This window comes from Diuraphis noxia, unplaced genomic scaffold, assembly GCF_037042655.1.
Source record: "Diuraphis noxia isolate RWA-SAM2 unplaced genomic scaffold, SU_Dnox_SAM2 contig0002, whole genome shotgun sequence".
NCBI classification, from domain to species: domain Eukaryota; kingdom Metazoa; phylum Arthropoda; class Insecta; order Hemiptera; family Aphididae; genus Diuraphis; species Diuraphis noxia.
This window is the reverse complement of record NW_028301712.1, coordinates 284,698-307,485: the sequence shown is the minus strand read 5'-3', so window position 1 is coordinate 307,485 and position 22,788 is coordinate 284,698. Positions and strand designations below refer to the sequence as shown.

The window sequence follows — 22,788 nt, the reverse complement described above, 5'->3', positions numbered from 1 at the left end:
GTGACTATACTATTATATTACATTGGTGTACATTTGTGGGCTTGGTTAAATAACTAACCTAACCAATATAGATTACCTACTTATAGAATCTACCTTGCCCAACAATAGCATAATTTAATACCGTATCCATTTCAGTACATATAGACTTTCATAACTAACACCGTCAATGAACTAAAGTGTTATTTAAATCTATCAAATATTTAAAAACAATAGGCTTTTCACAGTAGCTAACTTACCTATAAACAGTAATATTTAATAACACACTGACAATAATAGAGCCGGCGATGAACCAAAGCGTTAATATAATTACCAAAATATGCTTTTTCTGGTAAATTTGGGTAGGTATTTGATTATCACAAATGTGCAAAAATATAGACTACTCATAGAACCTAAATTATTTATCAACAATAATATTTAATGTTTTATCCGTCCCATGAATGACATTCATACAGCCGTTAATAAATAAAACTGTCCATATTATTACCAAAAAATATTCTACTACTGGTGTAATTTAGTAACTATTTAATTACCACAAATGAATAAAAACTACATTGCCTATAAGTAATGATATTTAATAATGCACTTTTATAACACCGTCAATGAACTAAATTATTAACATTACCACCAAAATATTCTTTTCATGGTATAACCGAGTAGTTATTTAATCAATTTAAACATAAAAACCCTAAAGAGTTTACATATACACCGATACTACCGTTGTCGATTAACCGTAGTGTACCTACAGTACATTACGTTGTTGTACAATTTGTGTGCTCGATTAAATAATTAACCACCGTCGTAGACTACTCATTACACCTATCGACAGCAATTAATATTAAACACCTTATCCGTAGCATCATATGATTACGTTCTTTGAGTCGTCGACGAACAAAAGTGTAAATAAATATTACATATTATTATATCACATGTAGTCGCACCTTTTATGTGCTGTGTTAAATATTTGGCTACTAACCGAGTAACCGTTTTTGTAATAATTTATAAAAAGTAGGAACACTCAAACACCGTGGACATGAGCTTAAAATAAGGATCTCGAACAGGCAAAAGACAGAATTAAACGTATTTAAAACAATATTTATTGAATCAAACAAAAACAGTATAATATTTATTATTATCAGTACAATAGGTAGGTACCGCACGTCTACGGGTTCGAAAATGAGTATACTACGCGAAAAAAGAGCAGTCGGCGGACTTAAAGACGAAAAAAAAAAACGAAAGTCGGCCGCGTTTTCGATTTTAAAAGAAACGCACTTGAATTAAACGTAAAAAAAGGCGACGGAAAAGGGCGTAAAAGCAGAAAAATCGAGTAAAAAGTCGAAAAAATGAGCGTAAAACGTTTCGAAAAATCTAAAACACGATATCTGTGACTGATGAGTGATACGATAACCGAAAAATCGTGATAGCTCGGCCGCCGCCGCGAGGAAGTAACGCGATTGGCCGGTCTTAAGAAACCCATGGAAGAAAAACGTAATTCTTCCATGGGTTGCTTAGAGCGATATATATAGGGATTCACGTTTTATATTATAAGATTTAATAATATTCCTATTTAATAGCAATAATCTAATTAATATATATATATATACCCCTGGCTACGGTAATTATATCTATAGAGTCCTACGACTCTCGCTGGATATCTTATATTTAACTGGTCGTTCCCCCGACCACGTTACAGCTGCTTATATTATTTTTTATTTTGTCTTACCATAAGGGTCACATATAAACTTATAACTCGAATAGCAGCATTATACAAGTATACCTTTTTGTTAGGCCAGAAGGGCCATAATACTTTATTTTTTATATTTCTCATTTATACAGCCATATTTTTCCTGTGTTGAGCCAGAAGGGCTATAATATTATTTATCTTGTTCAGCCATAAGGGCCTTGATTTATTATATATATTATATTTTTATACGTTTGTGTTGCTGTGATTTTATTATATATTTGTGTTATTATTATTATTATTATTATTGTGTATTATACAGCAACAGCAACTATTACCAAAAACTGTGTTACCATTTTATATTATTTGTTTACCTGTCTTTACACACCCACACATATACACACTTACACATCCACCGCACATTAGCACTCTTTAGTTTTTCTCGGCGAACCCATCCACTTCTATTGAGTCACTATACCTACTTACAATCTGCACCGGTAGGTCGGTGTGTGAGTATAAATATACGGCGTACGAAGTATTTGGTGACCGGGCATCACGGCCTATTATTGTCCGTACCCGGCCCGTACAATAATATATAAACATAAGATTAAACATTAAATATATTTAAGATTCATATTATAAATCGTGTAAAATTAATAATTATTTAAAATTAAATCAACTTACGTAAACCACGCCAATCTAGAGAGTGTATTATAAGTGTATAATAAGTGTATAATAATATATTTTATAATTATAAAATATTCATCAAATGTTACGATTAAAGTGAAAAATCAAATGATTTATTTGAAATGTTTGCAATGAATTTTCAAGTTTTTTGGTAGAATATAAATTTCAAAACATATTAATTAGGGTAGGGAAATCATTTAAACTTAATTTGAAATAGAGTTTTTAGTTATAACATATTTATATTTTAATGTCTACTATCAGGCCATGCATAGAATTTGTGAGGGACTTACTTTCCACCCATGTGTTTAGGGGAACACTGGCCACATGACCTATAAACCACACCGCGTGTTGGCTCGAGAGTCAGGTCTGTGGAACTTATAGATTTTTGTTACACGCAGTGGTTAGTGAAAACCAAAGATTTACATAGGGGAAAAAAATATTTTAAATAAAAAAATTAGAACTTTGAAAGTAATTATAAGATTTATTTTACACGGGGCACTAAATTTGCATACCTAGCAAATAATACAAAAAAAAATAATAATATCAAAGGGCACATGCCAATGTACACAAAACAGGGGAAAAAAATAATAATATAAATTTGGCACATGGCAAGGTGCACCAAACAGGGGAAATAAAAAATATATAATAATTTGGCACATGACAAAATCATAAGGAATGTAATAGAGAAAGATACGAATAGTAATGCTACGGCTCCGACAAGCGGTTACTGAACACGGAATGGAAGTCATATGTCGGTATGACATATTATACATTTATACGTATTAAAGGGAACGACCCACGGCTCCGCATGACGGTTACCGGGGAACCTCTTAGGAAAAACGGAGCATAAGTAAAAAAAAAGTGATAGTGGTACATAATAAAAATGAGAAAGGGGGATTGCTGGGGGAAAAATAATTCTTGATTTTACCGGGGCACCTTTTAGGAGAACCGGAGTGTAAAAAAAAAGAAACAATGGTGATACATAATCAAAATAAAAAACAGGGGAAGGTTGGGGGAAAAGTAATACTTGACGACTGCTGGTGGCATGAGATATTGGCAACCGGTGGCTGCGATTAGCTGGCCTCGTGGGCCGTCGATACACCTTATACTCGTGATCAACACGGCCCATCTGCACCGATTACGTGGAAAACGGTTGTGGATATTAGCCACCGGGCCTTCCACGGCCCCAGATCGTAGACTTAGTCCATCATGGCGTCGGTGAACATCGACAAAAAAAGAAAAAACACAGGAACGTCAGGAACGTCAGGAACACCAAATGTTGGCCGCGTGATTTTTGATGTTGACGGACGGATCGGCAGACTTGACCAGTGGGACGTGCACAAAAGTCAGTGGTCATGAAAAGAGTGTCGAGACTCGAGACGTCGGCGGACGGCTCGGCTTGTCGGTGACCGTTGTCAAATTTTGATGGAGTGGGACGTTTGCAGTGTCGCTTTTTGCGGAGATTTACAATGTTAATGGGCTTCAGACGTCTTGTCAGCATGTACCGGCGAACGCGACTGTGTCGCCGACGGCGCAGGTAGCCACAGCTGCTGAGGCAGGTCGCTGGACACTAAGTTGAAGAGGGGTTAGGGGACAGTGATTATATAACAGGGGTGGCCAGCGAGAAAAGACTTGCAAGCTACCAAATATATTAATAAATATGGAAGAGCCAAAATGTAAAAAAAAAAAAAAAGGTCATATTATTATATAATTTTTATATATATGATATTGTATTATTGTAAATAAGATAAATTAAGGTATGGTATTTAATAAAAATACAAATTATATAACAATATACAATTTTTTTTCTATACACTGTAATTTAATAATTAAATTAAATATTATACTTTTTCAAAAACATAAATTCATATTAAAAATTTTTTTTTTTAAATGTTACGATAAGATGCGAGCCGTGGTTTGGACACCCCTGTTATATAACATGACTATTGTTCGTCTTAATCTCAACACGCTATTCAGTAAAGTAATGGTCACAAACCGACAGGTATGATAATAATATTATTGTAGGGAAAGGTCACGGATAATAGATAACTATTATCCGTGGGGAAAGGTGTGTTCAATGACTAATGATAATATTAATGGAGGCCTAAAATTCTGTGACATTACAAATTAAACAATACAAACATGTAGTTTAAGGATAATATTGAATTATAATAGATTATAACTAACGGATTTTTTTTTTTTAGAATGCAGATATTTAAAAAAAAAAATTACACTACTTATTGAAATTATGTTGGATATTATATAAACATAAGATTAAACTTTAAACATAATTTAGATGCAAATTATAATTCGTGTAAAATTAAATAATTATTTAAAATTAAATCATCTTACCCTTTGCTTTAATAAACACATAATAATTAATAAGTTTAATAAGTGTATGATATATTTTATAATTATGAAATATACATCAAATGTTATGATTAAAGTGGAAAATCAAGTGATTTATTTGAAATGTTTGCAATGAATTTTCAAGTTTATCGGTAGAATATACATTTCGAAACATAATAATTAGGGAAGAAAAATCATTTGAACTAAATTTGAAATAGAGTTCTTAGATATAACATATTCATACTGATATCTCTAATATCAGGCCATGCATAGAAATTAAGAGGACGTCTCACCCGTAATATTTAGTGGTAAAAACAGGTCTGTGAAAAACAAACAAAATGCTATTAAAAAATAGTTTTAGAGCAAAAATACCTATAATAAATTTTATAGAGCACAATATTTGGGAGACAACCTCCTCGGTGTTTTTTGAAATATGAATTATTAAAAAAGTTACAGTTGTTTAAAAAATGTAAAAAACAGGTTTTTGTGCCTTTTATAACGAACTGTATATTTAAAATAGAACGAAATCCCGAGGTCGTCTCCGAAATATTGTTTTCTACAAACCTCATAATAGGTATTATTGCTCTAAAACTGTTTTTTAATGATGTTTTGTGTGTTTTCCGTAAACATGTACGCTAGTTGCAGTATATTTAAGTAAATTTAGGAAACTAGGAACCTATACCCATAAAATAAATAACAAATCAATCAAATCCGATTCATTACGTACCCGACTTACCCAATCATTCATACAATTTATTATAAAGTATTAACATAAGTCATTAATGGTATTAACTATTAAGTTTAGAATATGAAGTATACTCCAAAAATGTTAAGTTGTTATAAAATTTTATCATGTATAGAAAATGCCAGTATATACATTCAGTGAAAATTTCATGTGTCTACGGTAATTTGTTTTAGAGTTACCGTTTAGAATCTAAAATTGTATATATTATTTAAACCTATAAAATAGCTTTAAAACAGACTAAATATTTTGAAAATTAAATTACATAAAGACAACAGCAAATAGCAATTTAAGCATTTGGTAAAAGTTTAGTTAATTTACACTCGACTTCTTTTATAATTATTTACGTAAAAATTATGGACAACCTTGCTTAAATTTTCAACTATAATATTTTATTTCAAATAATTGATAGATTGTTAAGTACAAAAAAATGAGCAGATATTTGTGATATTGACAATTTTGTTAATATTTGAACTTCGAATGCTTAAAAAAAAAATTGTGCATGTGTATTCAAATAATTTTTGAATGACTATAGTCTGTCAGCTGAAAATTTAACTCCAGGCTACATAAATATTTCATACTGATAACATAAATTCTAAAGAATATATATGCCCGATTTTTCTCTAGAGACCATTTGAAGTTCACATTTAGACGAAATTACATACTTGCTCGAAGAATAAAGATGTTAGTTATTTTGTTGTAATACAAAAACATAATTCATGAGGAAATCATTTTTCACGTAGATTATAAATTTTACCATAATAATTGTGCAATGACATTTTTAAAATAATTAGTTTCACTTTAATCTATTATTTTATGCATTTTATCTTCAATTTCAAGCTTCGATGGCATAGTAAGCTATGAGGTCCACCGTTATATACCAAATAAAATTGTAGAACATGACGCAATGATTTATGAACAAAGTGGTTCTAGCCCCTTACCTTCTATTAGACAACAGAGTAAGTTGGTTACTAACTAAATAATAATAACAAAAACGTTTTAATTTAATATACCCTAGGTGTCGTCAACCCGTGGCCCTTGTCACTTTTTTCTCTGGCCCACCAAATATGTTTAAACATGATGTTTAAAATTAAAATTTTAATTGAGTATGCCCTGTGTAGATTAAAACGTTGTCGACCTCTGTTTATAGTTTATTAACTACTTAAGTGTTAGAAAATAATAGGAATATATCAAACTGGATTCATAAAAGGAAAATCTACCATTGACCATATATTTACGATTAGACAAGCATTAGAAAAATATTATGAATTTGGAAAAGAAGTGCACTTATGTTTTGTTGACTTTAGCCAAGCTTATGACAGCATCAAAAGAAACAAATTATGGAGAACTTTAGAAGAATTTGAAATACCTTCAAAATTAATCCAATTAATAAAAGAATGTGATTCCAACACCGCGTGTTAAGTCAAATTCCGAAATCAATTATCTGAAAGTTTTGATGTGAACACGGGCCTGAGGCAAGGCGATGCTTTGTCGCCATTACTTTTTAATTTAGCCCTTGAAAAAGTGGTAAGGACAATGCCAGCATATCAAGACATGGAATTACTAGGGGAATACTCTATACTTGCTTATGCGGACGACATCGTGGTAATGGGTAATACACGCATCAAGGTAACCGCAAAAACCGACAATCTTCTTAAAGCTGCTAAATTTATGAGCCCTAAAGTTAACCAAGACAAAACAAAATATATGGTCGACAGCAGAAAAAATGAGATGGTAGCTGATCTGAGTGTCGGGGAGTACACTTTCCAAGCGGTAAACGATTTCAAATACTTAGGTACCAACATAAATAAGAACAACAATATGCATAAAGAAATAAAATTAAGAATCTCCGTAAAAAAATCCCCGGTAAATAAAATCCCCAGAAAAAAAATCCCCGGAAAAAAATAATAATGATAGTAAAAAATCCCCAAAGCAACTAATTAGTATTTAAATTATAATAATAAAAATAATAATATTATCTTATATTATATCTTTATACCTATATTATTAATTAGTATATATATATCATTGAAATATGCAACAAATATGTAGTAAAAATCATTAATATATGCAACAAATATGCATTTACAAAATTTATATTTAAAAATTCAAAGTTGTACTAAGTATGAAAAAAATATAAAATAATAAAATATGAATGTATAAATAAGAACACGTATAAATAAATACATAAATATGACTGTTACCGACCAAAATGTTCACATTTATACCACAAATTTAGTGTGCAATAAGAAAGCATTTTACAGAAAAAAAAGGTTCGCGGGCTGCCAGTTGCATAGAGTAATAAAATGTGAAATTGGGAAAATACAAGTTATAAAATAATTATTTACGCGTTTATCTATACGTTATTATAACGGTTACGGTTAGTACATCTTCAGTTCCTGTTAAGTAACTTTAATTTGTGTGACTGTGCGACTATGGAAATCGTTAAATCTAATCAAGGGAACGATAACATTTTCTTAAATGGTTATACTTATGTACACCAAAAAGACTGTAAGTTTTTCAAGAGATGGAGGTGTGCAAAATATAGTTCATTTAAATGTTTAGCTATTTTAAAAACATCGCATTAAAATAGTAATCCAAGGGAGATCCGTGATCACAATCATTCTGCCGATAAAAATGGTAAGATTTATTTTAATTTAATAATTTTACATATAGTTAGGACACTTATATATTTATGTGTTATGAATATGTTCTCAAATTTTAATTATTTTGTCATAATTGATTTGAGATATACCTAGTTATATTTTAAGCTGGTAGGTAAAAAAAGTTTTTGCCATTTATTTAGGCCATTTTTTGACGATTTTAGTGCATTTTCTTAGTTTTTAGAGAATTTTTTTCAATTTCGTTCATAACATAAATTGTTGCGATTAAAAAGAAACTTTCTGCAAACTGCCGACGGCGACGGTACGAATAATAAATTATATAGCACGACAAATTATTGTCGATAACAATATTTTATCATAGGCCTCGATAGGTACCTATTACTGAATTAGTAACCAATTAGTACGTCCAGAACTAAACAAGTAACAAATACTACAGTAACAACACTATAAAAATAAAAACAATATATACAATTTTTTTCCAATTTTTAAACTACATATATGATATAATAAATATAATTTAAATGCATTTTATAGTGCATTTCTTATAAAATAATATGTTGGTACAAATTAAAAATTCATATTTATTAAAACATTTTAATGTTTTAAATGTAATTGTATAATTGTATAGAAATTAAATGGTTTATGCTGTATAAGTATATTAATGTATCAAATAGCAATATAAATAAGAATTGTTATTATTTATAGCTATAGCTGCCATAAAAGTTAAACAAGAAATAAAAAATAAAGCTTTATCCTCAAATGATACACCCAGCCAAATATTTTTGGAGGTAATCAAGAATCTGGATGTCGACGTTTTAGCTGAATTACCCAATGAAGAATATTTAAAATAACGTAATATTAGATATCATCAAAGTTTTCATGATCCGAACGAACCTCAAAATATCAAAGAAATTGTTATTGATGGTATAATTTTTTTTTTTTTAATTATCTTTATTAGGAAATAAAATCCTATACTTAACAAATTATATCTATTTTATTACAGGTGAATAGGCATTATTGGGTAATAATAGACTATTATTGAAGGATAATGGTCCAGAGGCATCTGAAAGGAACAGATGAACACTTGTAACTGCTTACAGAATTAGATACTTGGTATTTAGACGGGAATTTCGGACTGTCTCCAAAGTTTTTCCTACAGTTATATGTAATACGGGTAAAAAAAATAGTGTATTTGTAACTTCGATTTACTGTATTTTACAAAGGAAAACTAAAAATACATACGTAGAAATGTTTCAAATTATAATGGATGAATGTGCTGAACAAAATTTATACCCTGACCCCAAATGTTTACATCTCGATTTTGAAAGCGCAGTTATTGAAGCAGCTAAAGAAGTAATTGGTTTCTATATTGATATAAAAGGCTGCTTCTATCACTTATGTCAATCGACGTTCAGGAAGGTACAAGAATTGGGCTTTGTTACGAAATACCATAAGGATGAAGAGTTTCGAAAACAATGTGGAATGATTGATGCACTTGCATTCCTTCCATTACACCTCGTAGAAGATGGTATGAAATATTTAAAAAAAAGTTTACCTGAAAATCGTATGGATTTATTAGATTATTCTGATTCGTATTTTGTAAATGGCATGTATCGAAGAATTGGAAACGACGAAAATAACATGAGGTTTCGAAAACTGCAACCAATGTTCCCATCAGCTGTGTGGAATGTAAATAAAACCACCCTCAATGACTGCCACAGAACCAACAACATCGTTGAAGGGTGGAATAATAGGTTTTCCAAACTAGTTGGTCAAAAACATCCTACAATATGGAAACTTATTAGGGAAATTAAAAACGAAATTGACGCTGATCGAGCACAGTTAGCATTGGATGCTTTAGGTGAACCAAGACGTCGCGGAAGCAATGCGAGAGCAGTTCCCGCGGCGTCGTCGGTTCAAACAGGAAAAAAAAAAGTTGAACCAAGACGTACAAAAAGAGGACAAAATCAAACAATAAATATTCGCTTGAAAGAGTTAGTTATAAGACAAAGTGAAGATAAATTAAGCATTGGAGACTTTTTGACAGCTGTGTCAATATAATTTTACTATACCTAATTATATATATTATACATATATGTATATTTATTTTTTATTGATTAACTAACTAATATTATATTATTATTGCACACTAAATTTGTGGTATGAATGTGAACATTTTGGTCGGTAACAGTCATATTTATGTATTTATTTATACGTGTTCTTATTTATACATTTATATTTTATTATTTTACATTTTTTTTATACTTAGTACAACTTTGAATTTTTAAATATAAATTTTGTAAATGTATATTTGTTGCATATTTCAATGATATATATATACTAATTAATAATATAGGTATAAAAATATAATATAAGATAATATTATTATTTTTATTATTATAACTTAAATACAAATTAGTTCCTTTGGGGATTTTTTATTATCATTATTATTTTTTTCCGGGGATTTTTTTTCTGGGGATTTTATTTACCGGGGATTTTTTGTCTGGGGATTTTTTTTCCAGGGATTTTTTTTCCGATTACCTTATTACACCTATAATTTATATTCCTGGGCATAATACTGCTATAACAGATTATGCAGATATTGGTACAATAAATGATACAGATGTTTCCCATTCCGCGGTTGATAATGATTTCCAAAGTTGCTGGTATGATCACAATTTATATTATTTATCTACTATTTATTATATATTGTATTATATTTATTTCACGATAAATAATTTGTTTTTATAATTATAAAACAAATTAGTTCACCAATTTTGCCAAATTTATTACATGAAAGTAATTCAAGTAATGTTGAAAAAGATTTGAACCTTGATAACAATCGGTATGTTTAATATTATTCTTATTATTTATTATCTTAAGCAGTTTATTTTAATAATAAAATATTAAAATATTAAAATTGATTTGTATGATTAAATATTAATATAAAAATTATTGCAGTACTGGTAGAATTATTGATGTATTTTATGTTTTTCAACAAATAAAAAATGATATTCACGATGGTGGATTTGGGTGCTCTTTTATTAACTCAGAGTTAGTTAAGGAGATTCGTAATGGATATTACTGTACATGGTTATTTAAATGCTCAATGTGTAACATAACTACCAAAATCGAATCAGAAGAAACTGGAAAATATATTGAAGTGAATAAAGCAACTGTTACCGCTAGCATTGGGGTTGGAATTGGTTACTCACAACTTAACGAGTTCTCGGATATTGTAGACATACCCGGTTTTTCTAGCAATACGTATAGTAAGCTATTCGAGCAAGTTAGTCAAAATATTGAACAGACTGCTTGGGAACAAATACGATTGGCAGGAGCTGAAGAAAAACGTTTGGCAATAGAAGCTGGAGATATTGATTCAGATGGTATACCATTATGCATTGATGTAGCTGACGGTCAATGGGGAAAACGCAGCTATAAATCAAAATATGATGCGTTGTCAGGAGCTGTAAGTATATTGAGAAAAAATGTTTGCGATAAACATTATAAGTACAAAGTAATCCATTTAACTGACTACGCTAATTATATCAAAAGTATTGACATTTTTCAATTTTTTTTTTCCAAAACATTAGGTGTGTGCTTTTTTGAAGGTGTATAATATTACAATTTTTTTAACCCCTATATTTATTGGTTACACCACTATGAAATTTTGATTTAATGGCAACATTTAATAAAAATATCATAAATTAATTATAATATTTTTTTTATAAATTTTCTCGTGAAAAAATTTTTTTCTATTCTACATTTGCAAGATACAATTTCTTAAAAAATTGTGGTTTTAGCATTAATAATGGGTACTATTTTTTAATTTGTAAAAACCAGGGAGCTATAACTGATAAATTTGATATCGTTAAACCCAAGGTAACAATAATTTATATTAAGATTATATTATTCTTATTAATTTTGAAAAAAGATTGAAAATTGAAAATTTGAATATTTTTTCAAGATAATGAGTGTAGTCATTTAAATGGATCACTCTGTATTTATAAATTTGAATAGATATACAGGGTATTCAAAGTACAGTATTAATTTATTAATTATAATGTTTATTAATTATTGAAAACAAATAGGCCACACAATCATTGGTTTTCGCACAAACAAAATACTGTTTGTAGGAATAAGAAACCGTTATTGCTGTATTTGTGAAAGAGCGCAGGCACTAAAGTTAAATGTCAGAAATCATAAATATTTTTAAACTAGGATAAAGCTTCAACTGGAATGGAAGCTGATGGTATAGCTGAGGGGTTTGTAAGAAGTGTCGAATTACATGGGTTGAAGTTTAATAGATTGATTGGTAATATTATAATTATTTAATTTTAAACGTAAAATATAATTTAAAAAAATCCAAGGTGATGGCGAATGTAGTGTTTCAAAACGATTGTTGGAATTAGTCCCCTATGGCTCTAATCAATTAGTTAAAAAGATAGAATGTCGAAACCACATTTTAAGGAATTACAGTACAAAATTATCAGCGCTGACAAAATGTACAAAATATCCAATGTATCTGAGACAGTTAATAAAAAAAATATATAACTAAATTTAGCATGGCTATTCGAAAAGCTATACAATATCGTAAGGAGTTGGATATAAGTGATACAGATGAAATAAAAGGTTGTTTTATTTTTCTCAAATACTATATATATAAATAGATATCAAAAACTACTAAATTATTTTAATATGTTTTATTACAAATTTTTTTATTAATATGCTTTAGGATTACAAAAGGATATTTTAAACAGTCCTTATCATATTTTCGGCCAGCATAAAAATTGTGACGTTTATTTTTGTAAAAAAACCAAAAACAACGAGAATCATGTACCAGCTACAGAGAAATGTGGTTTTATGCTGGAGATTTTATCTATATTGAGAAGAGTGATAGATAATGCTGTTAGTCTAATACTCGATGTTACTAATAATGTGTGCGAACAGTTTAACAGTATCATTAACAAATTTATTACAGGAAAGCGAATACATTTTTCATTAAAACAATCATACAACACACGATTTCAAGCTGCAATCATTTCATATAATACCGATGGAAATTTTCTAAACGCTCTTCATAAAAACATTATGGAAAAAAGTCCAGGTAAAAGAATGAAAATTTGTTAATAATATTATTATTAGTTAGTTGTAACTACAGCCTATAATCTATGTATTTATAATATATAGTATAGATATAGCCTAGAATTTATTTATACCTACATAATATATACTATATAGTGTATAGTATAAATAAAATAAAAATTAACTGAAATTACCACACTACACTATACCTTAAAAAGTGTATACATTTAGGCCTTAAATAATATTGAACTATAATAAAAAAAAATTGTATTCTACCACTTTTTGCATAATGCATTGTAATAAATCGAAGAGTCTCGCTAGAGACTCCTTTCTGTGCATAAGTAACACCGACCGATAAGAAACAGCACACCGACCGATAGCGTGACTATTATACATTAAGTTTCGTCTCGGCGCTCGGACCTCTCACTCGCACGCGTTGGTTGAATGCGGAGTGCGAGAGAGACAGAGCTAAAAACTGCAGTTTTGTGGATCTTTTCTTTCGTTCCGTCGTACGGCGAGATGCGGCCGCCCAAACTTCCCCTTCCAACGCCGTAGCAAACGCCACGCGCAGTACCGCTACCGTACCGCGAACCTTATACACAACAACAGCTATTCACTCTGCGAACGCCGCGGAACATTCAACATACTACAACTGTGGACTCGTCGTCTCGTGCATTGTACATTATTTTACGCGGTTTATTGTTATACAAAACAACAGCTACATGCGGTGCAACTCCTTATGTTATAGGGAGCTATTATATGTACCTATTATAACTATTTTAATACTATAATAATAATAATTATTATTAAATAATTGTATTATTAATATAAAAAAATATTATATTCTGTGCATAAGTAACAACACACCAACCGATAACGTGACTATTATACATTAAGTTTCGTCTCGGCGCTCGGACCTCTCACTCGTATTATATATTATAAATTGTCCCGAGATATCAAAGTAAAACGTACTTCGAAAAAATAATTGAAATCCTCAAAAAATCTACTTCGGAGAAGTAAAAAAGGCTTTCTGTGCGTAAGTTGAAGAGATTGGGAGAAAAGATAGAACTTTGGTGTTAATAAAGATGTGAAATCAATCTCATAGTTCTGTGCCAAAAAGGGCCACGGTTGAAAAAATAGAATTTGGAGCTTATTAAAGAAGTGAAATCAATACCCAAATTATGTGCCTCAACTTGAAAAAATATCTTATTCAAAAAAATGTCAAGATGTTCAACTGTACAAACATTGAAAAAAAATATTAGCACAGAACGGCTTACAATAATAATGAATTACCCATAAATCGGAGTTGTTGACTTGTTTAGTTGTTTACGAGTTTAACTGTCTGACTAGAACTTTTGTTGATTATCTGTAATTCACGCCGTTCTGTGCTAATATTTTTTTTTTCAATGTTTGTACAGTTGAACATCTTGACATTTTTTTGAATAAGATATTTTTTCAAGTTGAGGCACATAATTTGGGTATTGATTTCACTTCTTTAATAAGCTCCAAATTCTATTTTTTCAACCGTGGCCCTTTTTGGCACAGAACTATGAGATTGATTTCACATCTTTATTAACACCAAAGTTCTATCTTTTCTCCCAATCTCTTCAACTTACGCACAGAAAGCCTTTTTTACTTCTCCGAAGTAGATTTTTTGAGGATATAATATAACTTTTGTTTTTGAAGGTATGATAGGAAAACGGTTCATAACCTCAAAAAAAAAATAAAAAATGAGAAAACACTAGAAAAAGAAGACTTAATTTTAATAGAACATCGTTTAAAAAACATAAAAACACTGGTCCGGATGAATTCTATGGTCTAGCTGAGCCTTTGCCAAAATAAAGTGGAAATTAAAAAGGTAAAATTAAAAAAAAATTAAGAAACTTATTTGCAAGCTAACTGTATTGGTTATTACTCAATAATAATTGTTACTACATATTCCTAATTAAAAAGTAAAATAATTTGATTTATTTTTTCAAAAATCCTATTCCCCCCAATTAATATGATAAGTATTAAGTACTTATAACTTTAAAATAATTTTATAATACATCGTAAAAAATACCAAACATAATATACATTATACGACATAATATGTGTACTCACATACTTAACACATAATAAAAAATAATAATTATATTAAATATTGAAATTTTGTTGTTAGGTTTTATTGTGAACGTTTACTGCCAGAGATTGTCGACCCTCAGTACGGAAAACGATGTTTAATTAGTGATATAATAGAACCAAAATATATATTAGAAGAAATACAAAAAGAAAAAAAACAAGAAAAAAATTTAAAAAAAGCGATTTTTCTAATTTAAATTAGAATTTACTATATTATTATATGCATATAGATCTGTGTCTGTATACAAGTTTAAATAAACAGTGACTGTATAAATATCACCTACGTAACTATTACTGATCTATTATATTTTACTATTACTTATAGGTTACTAATAGGAGAATTCAGAATAAATGGACATAATGTCGACAAAAAAGTAACAGCGTAAAGACGTAACACATTTACTTAAAGACGTGTTAAATCGTAAAGAATTAATAATTTTACATGTATTTTAAAAAGTAATAAACCTATATCTATAAATATAATTATAATGTATATTAATTTGTATACTCTATATACTGCTAAAACTATTTAAGCTAAGAAGAGCTTAAGTTGGTAAATAGATGATCACTGTGATCTAGGAGCGAGCGAGCCTCGTATTAGTACGTAAGAAATAGATGAGGTTTGAGCGACAATCTGCTCTACGGTGATCGGTGAGTGACGAGTGTATTAATATTATACGTTCTAATCGACTGTCCGTGAAGTAATAATGTGCCTCTCCCGCGTTAAGACGCGCGGACCTCGTTACGTGGACCTAGGGGCGTGGTCATGGCCTGCCGCGACGGCGGCGATATGGCTAACAACGCTATCTCTTGAGCGTTATATGTCTACACCACGGTTATCTACATATAGATAGACATATATATCTACATATAGATAACAGTGATCTACACGTTTCCGTGAGACGTCCTCTTATCATTACAAACATATAGTTTAAGGTTAATATTTAGTTATAATAGATTATAACTAACAGTTTTTTTTTTTAAAACTCGGAAAATTGAAGGCAGAAAATTAAAAAATTAAATCACACTTCTTATCTAAATTATGTTGAATATTAAATAAACATAAGATTAAACTTTAAATATATTTAAGATTCATATTATGAATCGTGTAAAATTAAATTATTATTTAAAATTAAATCAACTTACATTGCTTGAAAACTATTATAGACAGAGAATACCCGATAATAATTAATAAGTGTAGGTTATATTTTATAATTATAAAATATTCATCAAAAGTTATGATTCAAGTGGAAAATCAATTGATTTATTTGAGATGTTTGCAATGAATTTTCAAGTTTTTCGGTAGAATACAAATTTTGAAACATAATAATTAGGGTAGAAAAAAAATTTGAACTTAAGTAGAATGATTTGGGGAGTTCTGAATATCCTCCCCCTTAAATTTTACATGTTAGAGGATAGGCCTTTTAGTATAGGCAATTCGTAGTACAAGATCCTCCCAAACTTGTATGAATTACTCAGTATAGGCAACACGCAACACGAGCTAATTTGGTCTTTGTACCGATAAGAAAGACCGATGAATCTCGTGGTGCATCGAGTACGCGCAAATAAACCACAGCCGCGTACCCTTGTAATGATGCGTCACAGAAACCGCATAAAAAACATGTCGTACCCGGAGTGGTGTTGCAAAACCGCGGAACGCGAACGGTCGAAAGCTGTGGCAACTCGATCACGAATTGTGCCCAATCGGTGTGGATGTCGCATGGCAACGGGCCGTCCCACTCACACGCCGCCTGCCATGTACGTTGCATAATATGTTTAGCTAAAAAAATCGCAGGGGAAAACAAACCCAATGGATCGAAAAATTGGGCCGTCAATGACAAAATTCCACGTTTCGTGAATGTTGGTGACACCTATAAACTGAGTTCACAACAAAAATAATCATCATTCGGATACCAGTGTATACCGAGAACCTTCGTGCCTACGCTATCATCGTCGGCGAATGACGTACATTTTACGACGCAATGATCGGCCGGTACGGCCTGCAAGATAGCTGGGGTATTACTTGACCATTTACGTAATTCGAGACCTGACCGCGCCAATACTGAATTTAATTCCGATTGGACAGCGACCGCATCGGTGATGGTATCCGCCCCGTAACAGATATCGTCGACATATGTTTGGTGACATAACGCGTCGCGAACTCGTAAAAACGACTCACAATCACTGTCGGCTATGGCGCGCAGCACGCGGAGTGCAAGGAAGGGGGTGCAGTTTACTCTATACGTCACGGTATTAAGTTCATAATCAGTTGATCGATCGGGGAGTCGCGCCACAATATGTGTTGATAAGTATGGAACTCAGGTAAAATCACAATTTGACGGTACATCTTGCAGATGTCCGCCGTGAATGCGTGGCGAAATAAACGGAAACGGATCAAAATATCAACTATATCGCGTTGTAATTTGGGTCCGGGAAGCAACGCGCGATTCAACCACATACCCGTGGGACCTTTCGCGGATGCGTCAAATACTATCCTAATTTTCGTATCTACACCGTCATGCTTACATATAGCATGGTGGGGAATATAATATTGCCGGGGGTTGTTGCAACCGACATATGACCTAGCGTGAGATATTCGGTCATGAAATCTCTATACATCGACTTAAGCTTAGGATCCGTGGTCAATTTGTGTTCTAACGATTCGAACCGTTTTATTGCTGTTTCACGGGATCGATCAAATTCACAGTCAGAAACGGGTGCGCGGAATGGTAGTGGCACGGCAAAACGACCAGATGGAAAACGCACGTGTCCGTCTCTGAAAATTTGTTCGCATCGCCCATCATCAGTAAAGGTCTCCGGAGCAACCTCAGGCTCTTCGACTTCCCAAAAATTATGCATGAGTTCCTCTAGGGAAATAGTAAGGGACACCGATAATGAATGAAATGACGTCAGTTCCCCCTCGGAAATTGGTCCCATCAAAATCCAGCCGAAAATCGAACTAAACGCGACCGGCAGATTTTTGTCAACCATGATTTTGCGCCCGTCCATTACTGCCGCATACACGTCACCCCCCAACAATAAATCGACCGGAGCTGTATTGTGGAACGATGGATCGGCCAACGCTAAATTCGAAAATCGGTCCTGCAGGTAATATATTCCTAGGGAGATCATTAGTACGTAATTGAATGCAGTACCCACGCCAGAACTGATAACACGGGTTCGTTCGTATATCGCGGCTGTATTACGCAATCGACACGGCCCTGAACATCCATAATTGTAACGCCAGACAGACCTGTCACGGGTGTGGTCCATCGTTAACGCCGAAGTCCCAGCCGATCGGCGCACGCGGTAGTTATTACACTAATTTGTGACGCGCAATCAATTAGTGCGCGTACGGTTTTCCACGAGCCCGACCTGTCGCGTACATGGACTAGCACCGTTCCTAACAATACTGACGTTACTTTAGACACTTGTGGCGGTGGTGCAGACGCACATAACACTACATCCGACTGTTGTGCGTCCTCGCTACCATGAATAGCATTCCCCGTTGGGTGAAGGAGGGAGTGATGCCTACGGGAACAGTCGTGACATCGCGACTTGGCAGTACACTTAGGAGCCCAGTGATCGGCGCTAAAGCAGTTAAAACATAGTTTATGTTCCCGTGTCCAGCGAGAGCGCTCGTCAACAGCCCACATTTTAAATCTAGCGCATACCCCTAAACCATGCGCACCAGAACAACACGGACAACTATTATTCGTCGAGTTAGACGGTTTGGTCGTAACTAACATAGTGGGATGGGACGAAAACCGCGGCTTCCCTAATCGATTTGTCTCCCTTTTGAGGTGGCTCTGTTGTGACGTCGATTTTGTATGCGCGATGAAGGCGCCGTGATCACGATGTTCGCCTACAACCTCCAATAAGGCTACGCGGTTTCGCAAAAATTTCATGAGCTCGTCAATTGTTGGATAATCGGATACCGTACTTTTTTCGAACAATTTGTGCGTCGATACCGGCAAACAACGAAAAGCAACCGAAAATAAAATAAAAGAACGTAAATCTGGAATTTTTAACAAGTTGAGGAGAGACATACTTTCACTAAATGAACACATGAAACTATAAGTTCGGAAAGGGACTCCTGTTTAACGGGCGTAGCGCCTAACAATTTGTCGACCAAAGACATAGCCACTAAACTCTATTCGCCGTAAGTTGACCCACTTGCTCGACGAAAACCGGTCGTAGCTGCGCAGGCCACCGCGTCGTCGGAGCGCTAGTGTTGATCGTTACCACCGCACCTGGCGTATACGTAGTGATTTGATTATTTTCACGACGTATCGACACTATCTCCGCGAACGCGCGCTATTATATTGCTATAATTCGTATCAATTATTTTGTATAACATTCTGTATGCACCGCGGCAGCTGACTACTACGACGAACACCACTGACCAATCACAAGCCACCTGTCTCCGACATGGGGGGTCTGAACGTTTCGGCGGCTCAGTATGCATGCGCGCAAGTGGGTCAACTTACGGCGAATAGAGTATAGACGTGGACGATAAAATCGCTCCGAAAGCGTAGACCGCACCAACGCGTAATTTTCCGCCGACAATGGTATATCTCTCACAGTATCTGCCGCACGGCCCTTTAGACATCCTTTTAAATAATATAATTTATCGATATCACATATATTGGGGCGACTATTGACCAAAGACTCAAATGCATCACAGAAAGTAGGCCAATAACGATAATCCCCGTCAAATTCGGGCAACGAAATATCAGGAAGTCGAGAAAATTGTTTTGTCGGACCCGGTTGGTTATTCGGGGTGACAGACGGTCCTAATTTACATTTAAGGTACGATAAATCAATTGTATCCACGCCTTTCGGGGTCAACCTTCCTACAACCGAACGCGACGCATTAATTAGAGTTTGAACTTCAGCTGGCAAGTCCACCGAATAATCATCCGATTCACCGAGATTAATTAAATGTTCTAAAAAAGACTCGTATTCCAATTTAAATTGAGCCCACTGACTTTCCAAATCAGTGGCTGCTATTAAAAATTCAGAAACTATATCAGGCTCCTTTAACGCATGTAATGATAATGTGTGTGTTGCTCGAATAGCTGATATTGCGGCCTTGCGCTTTGCATCGGCGAACAATTTCGATCGCGTCAACCGATCTACCCGCTGCTGCTCCTGGTTTACCATGATAAATGAAATAAAATATAAACGATAAAACACTAACTATGTAATACTATAATAATAATATAATAATATACGCTATAATATACACGCAGATAAACACTATAATAATATATAACGCGCGTCTATAAGGGCAATACCGATAATGCGTGATATCGAGGCAATTACACTAGCGGCCTACGATAACGCTCGGAACCGTGCGCTGATCACACTAATTAAGTGTCTAATACAATTTGTCCTATAATAACATTACCAATACCCACGCACAACGCTCACTGGGTCCCCCATCGACACGGAAAAACCACGCTCTGCTACCAAAATGTTTGCGCCGCCAGCACTTGCTTGAGCAGTTTGTTGAACGACTCGCGAAATGTGTGGGAGCAAATGACAGTAAATAATACTAGAAAGAAATAGGGTATACAGAATATATAATAATCAGACGTGTCTTACACCTTAAGTACAAACAATGTTATACGTTAATACGTTACAACGCCGAAGATATCTCTTCGGACAGTTGTTATAATAATAATAAATAATAATACCAATAAAATAATATAATTAAGGACACAACAAATGCGCAATATGCAAGACTAAATAAAAATATATATGACAAAAAATACAATAATAATAATAGTAACGATACCGCTAGTCGCAATGATGGCGGAATCCCACGGCGATTGATACGAATGGTGTGCGAAGTTAGTTAGTCCCGCGAGGTAGCCAAATTATGTTGTAGACGGTTCGGCGATGGTGAGCTCGTTGACCTCTTGACGGCGGCTGCGTTATACGTCTCATACACCAGACACACGATAATTCCGCGACTTATTATAGACGCACACGAAATTGCGGGCACGTGTAATTACGTGCGACGGGTGATGTTGGGAATCAAACCCGCATACAAAATAATACAAATGATCGACGATCGACGCAACTATAATATCATATGAATTATAAGGCCGTCGACATCCATACGGCACACACTGCGATCGACGAACGTATACAATATATAGAACTACAGGATTTGTCGGTCGACACACGACTACAAAGGTAGTACCAAAAAAAAAGGCACACGACACCCGGTCACGGCAACTATACCGGACGACGGTGGTGAATATACAAAAAAACCGGACCGCTGGAGAACCGGTGGTCAGCGATGCCGGACGCCAAAAACTCCGCGCAAACGCATTTCGACGTCGGACAACCAACGGAGTGACAAGACAGGTGTCCAACGGTCACACTGCTGATCACAAGCGCGAAAACGGCTCAAGTTCAAACAAATATAGAACAGTTAAGGATATATTATTCTATTATGTGGTCCCTATCTTTCTTAACATTATATCTACCCACCCTTTTATTTACCTATGACATAACCTACTTTCGGCGCCCTTGATATTAAATATATTGTGTAAGTATTTGAAAATGTCGGTCTGTAAGATATGACTCCATTAGTAAAAATAGTGTAGGAGGAAGAAATTTACGAAGTTTGAACAGAAGACCTTCATGCCAGACTTTGTCAAATATTTGGGAGATGTCTAAAAATGCACAAGTACAGTAGCATTTGTTTTCAAGAGAGGTAGATCGTAGATTGCATCAATTACTCTATGGACCTGGTGTACGGTGCTATGTACTTACGAGTGTAAAGAGATGCCTGGATACTTGGCGGGAGTTTTAAGGCAAAATCTACAAGCGTTATTGTTATTCATTTTTTAACCAGCTTAAACTTAAAAATTTAAATTTCAAAAAAATAACTGGAATTTTCAATTTTGTTTTTCGTTATCAGTTTATCACTGTCAAAAACAGTGCCGCAGTGGTGTTGCGGTTTAACCGCGTGACTGCGCGAGATAAAAATTGCGCGCATGCACATTTGCGGCGATTCACCTTAGTAATGTTGGCTTCATATATTTAGCCAGTAGCTCTATCCATTGTATATGATCTAAGTTATCAACGCACAAGAAGTCCAACTCATATATTAACGCAGTGGAAAAAACTGCAAAATAACTGAGCGGGAATCGAGCCTCAACCTCAACTGCAACCCACCACAACCTCAACCCGCCGCCGCCGATAAACTAACAACACACAGACACACAGATCCACAGAGAACCACAGACACACAGTCACACAGACACACACACAGACACAGACAACAGACACAAAGACACACACACACACAGACACAGACACACAGACACACAGACACACAGACACAGACACAGACACAGACACAGACACACACACACACACACACACACACACACACACACACACACACACACACACACACACACACACACACACACACACACACACACACACACACACACACACACACACACACACAC

At 33.7% G+C, this 22,788-nt stretch overlaps 1 protein-coding gene and 2 pseudogenes across 1 annotated transcript; 2 read left to right on the top strand and 1 right to left on the bottom strand.

Annotated features, from left to right (window-relative positions):
• The first annotated feature begins 7,879 nt into the window (after nucleotides 1-7,879).
• Nucleotides 7,880-12,225, top strand: LOC149057907 (uncharacterized; annotated as a pseudogene).
• Nucleotides 12,226-12,322: 97 nt separating this feature from the next.
• On the top strand, nucleotides 12,323-15,010 carry LOC149057906 (uncharacterized; annotated as a pseudogene).
• A 2,787-nt stretch (nucleotides 15,011-17,797) lies between these two features.
• LOC149057905 (uncharacterized) lies at nucleotides 17,798-18,562 on the bottom strand. Its single transcript, XM_089221258.1, has one exon. It carries the CDS (start codon nucleotides 18,560-18,562, stop codon nucleotides 17,798-17,800), a length of 765 nt encoding a protein of 254 aa, XP_089077384.1.
• Nucleotides 18,563-22,788: the final 4,226 nt, after the last annotated feature.

Coding starts and splice junctions, on each gene's coding strand:
- LOC149057905 (XM_089221258.1), bottom strand. CDS start 18,562: ATGGACCACACCCGTGACAGGTCTGTCTGGCGTTACAATTATGGATGT.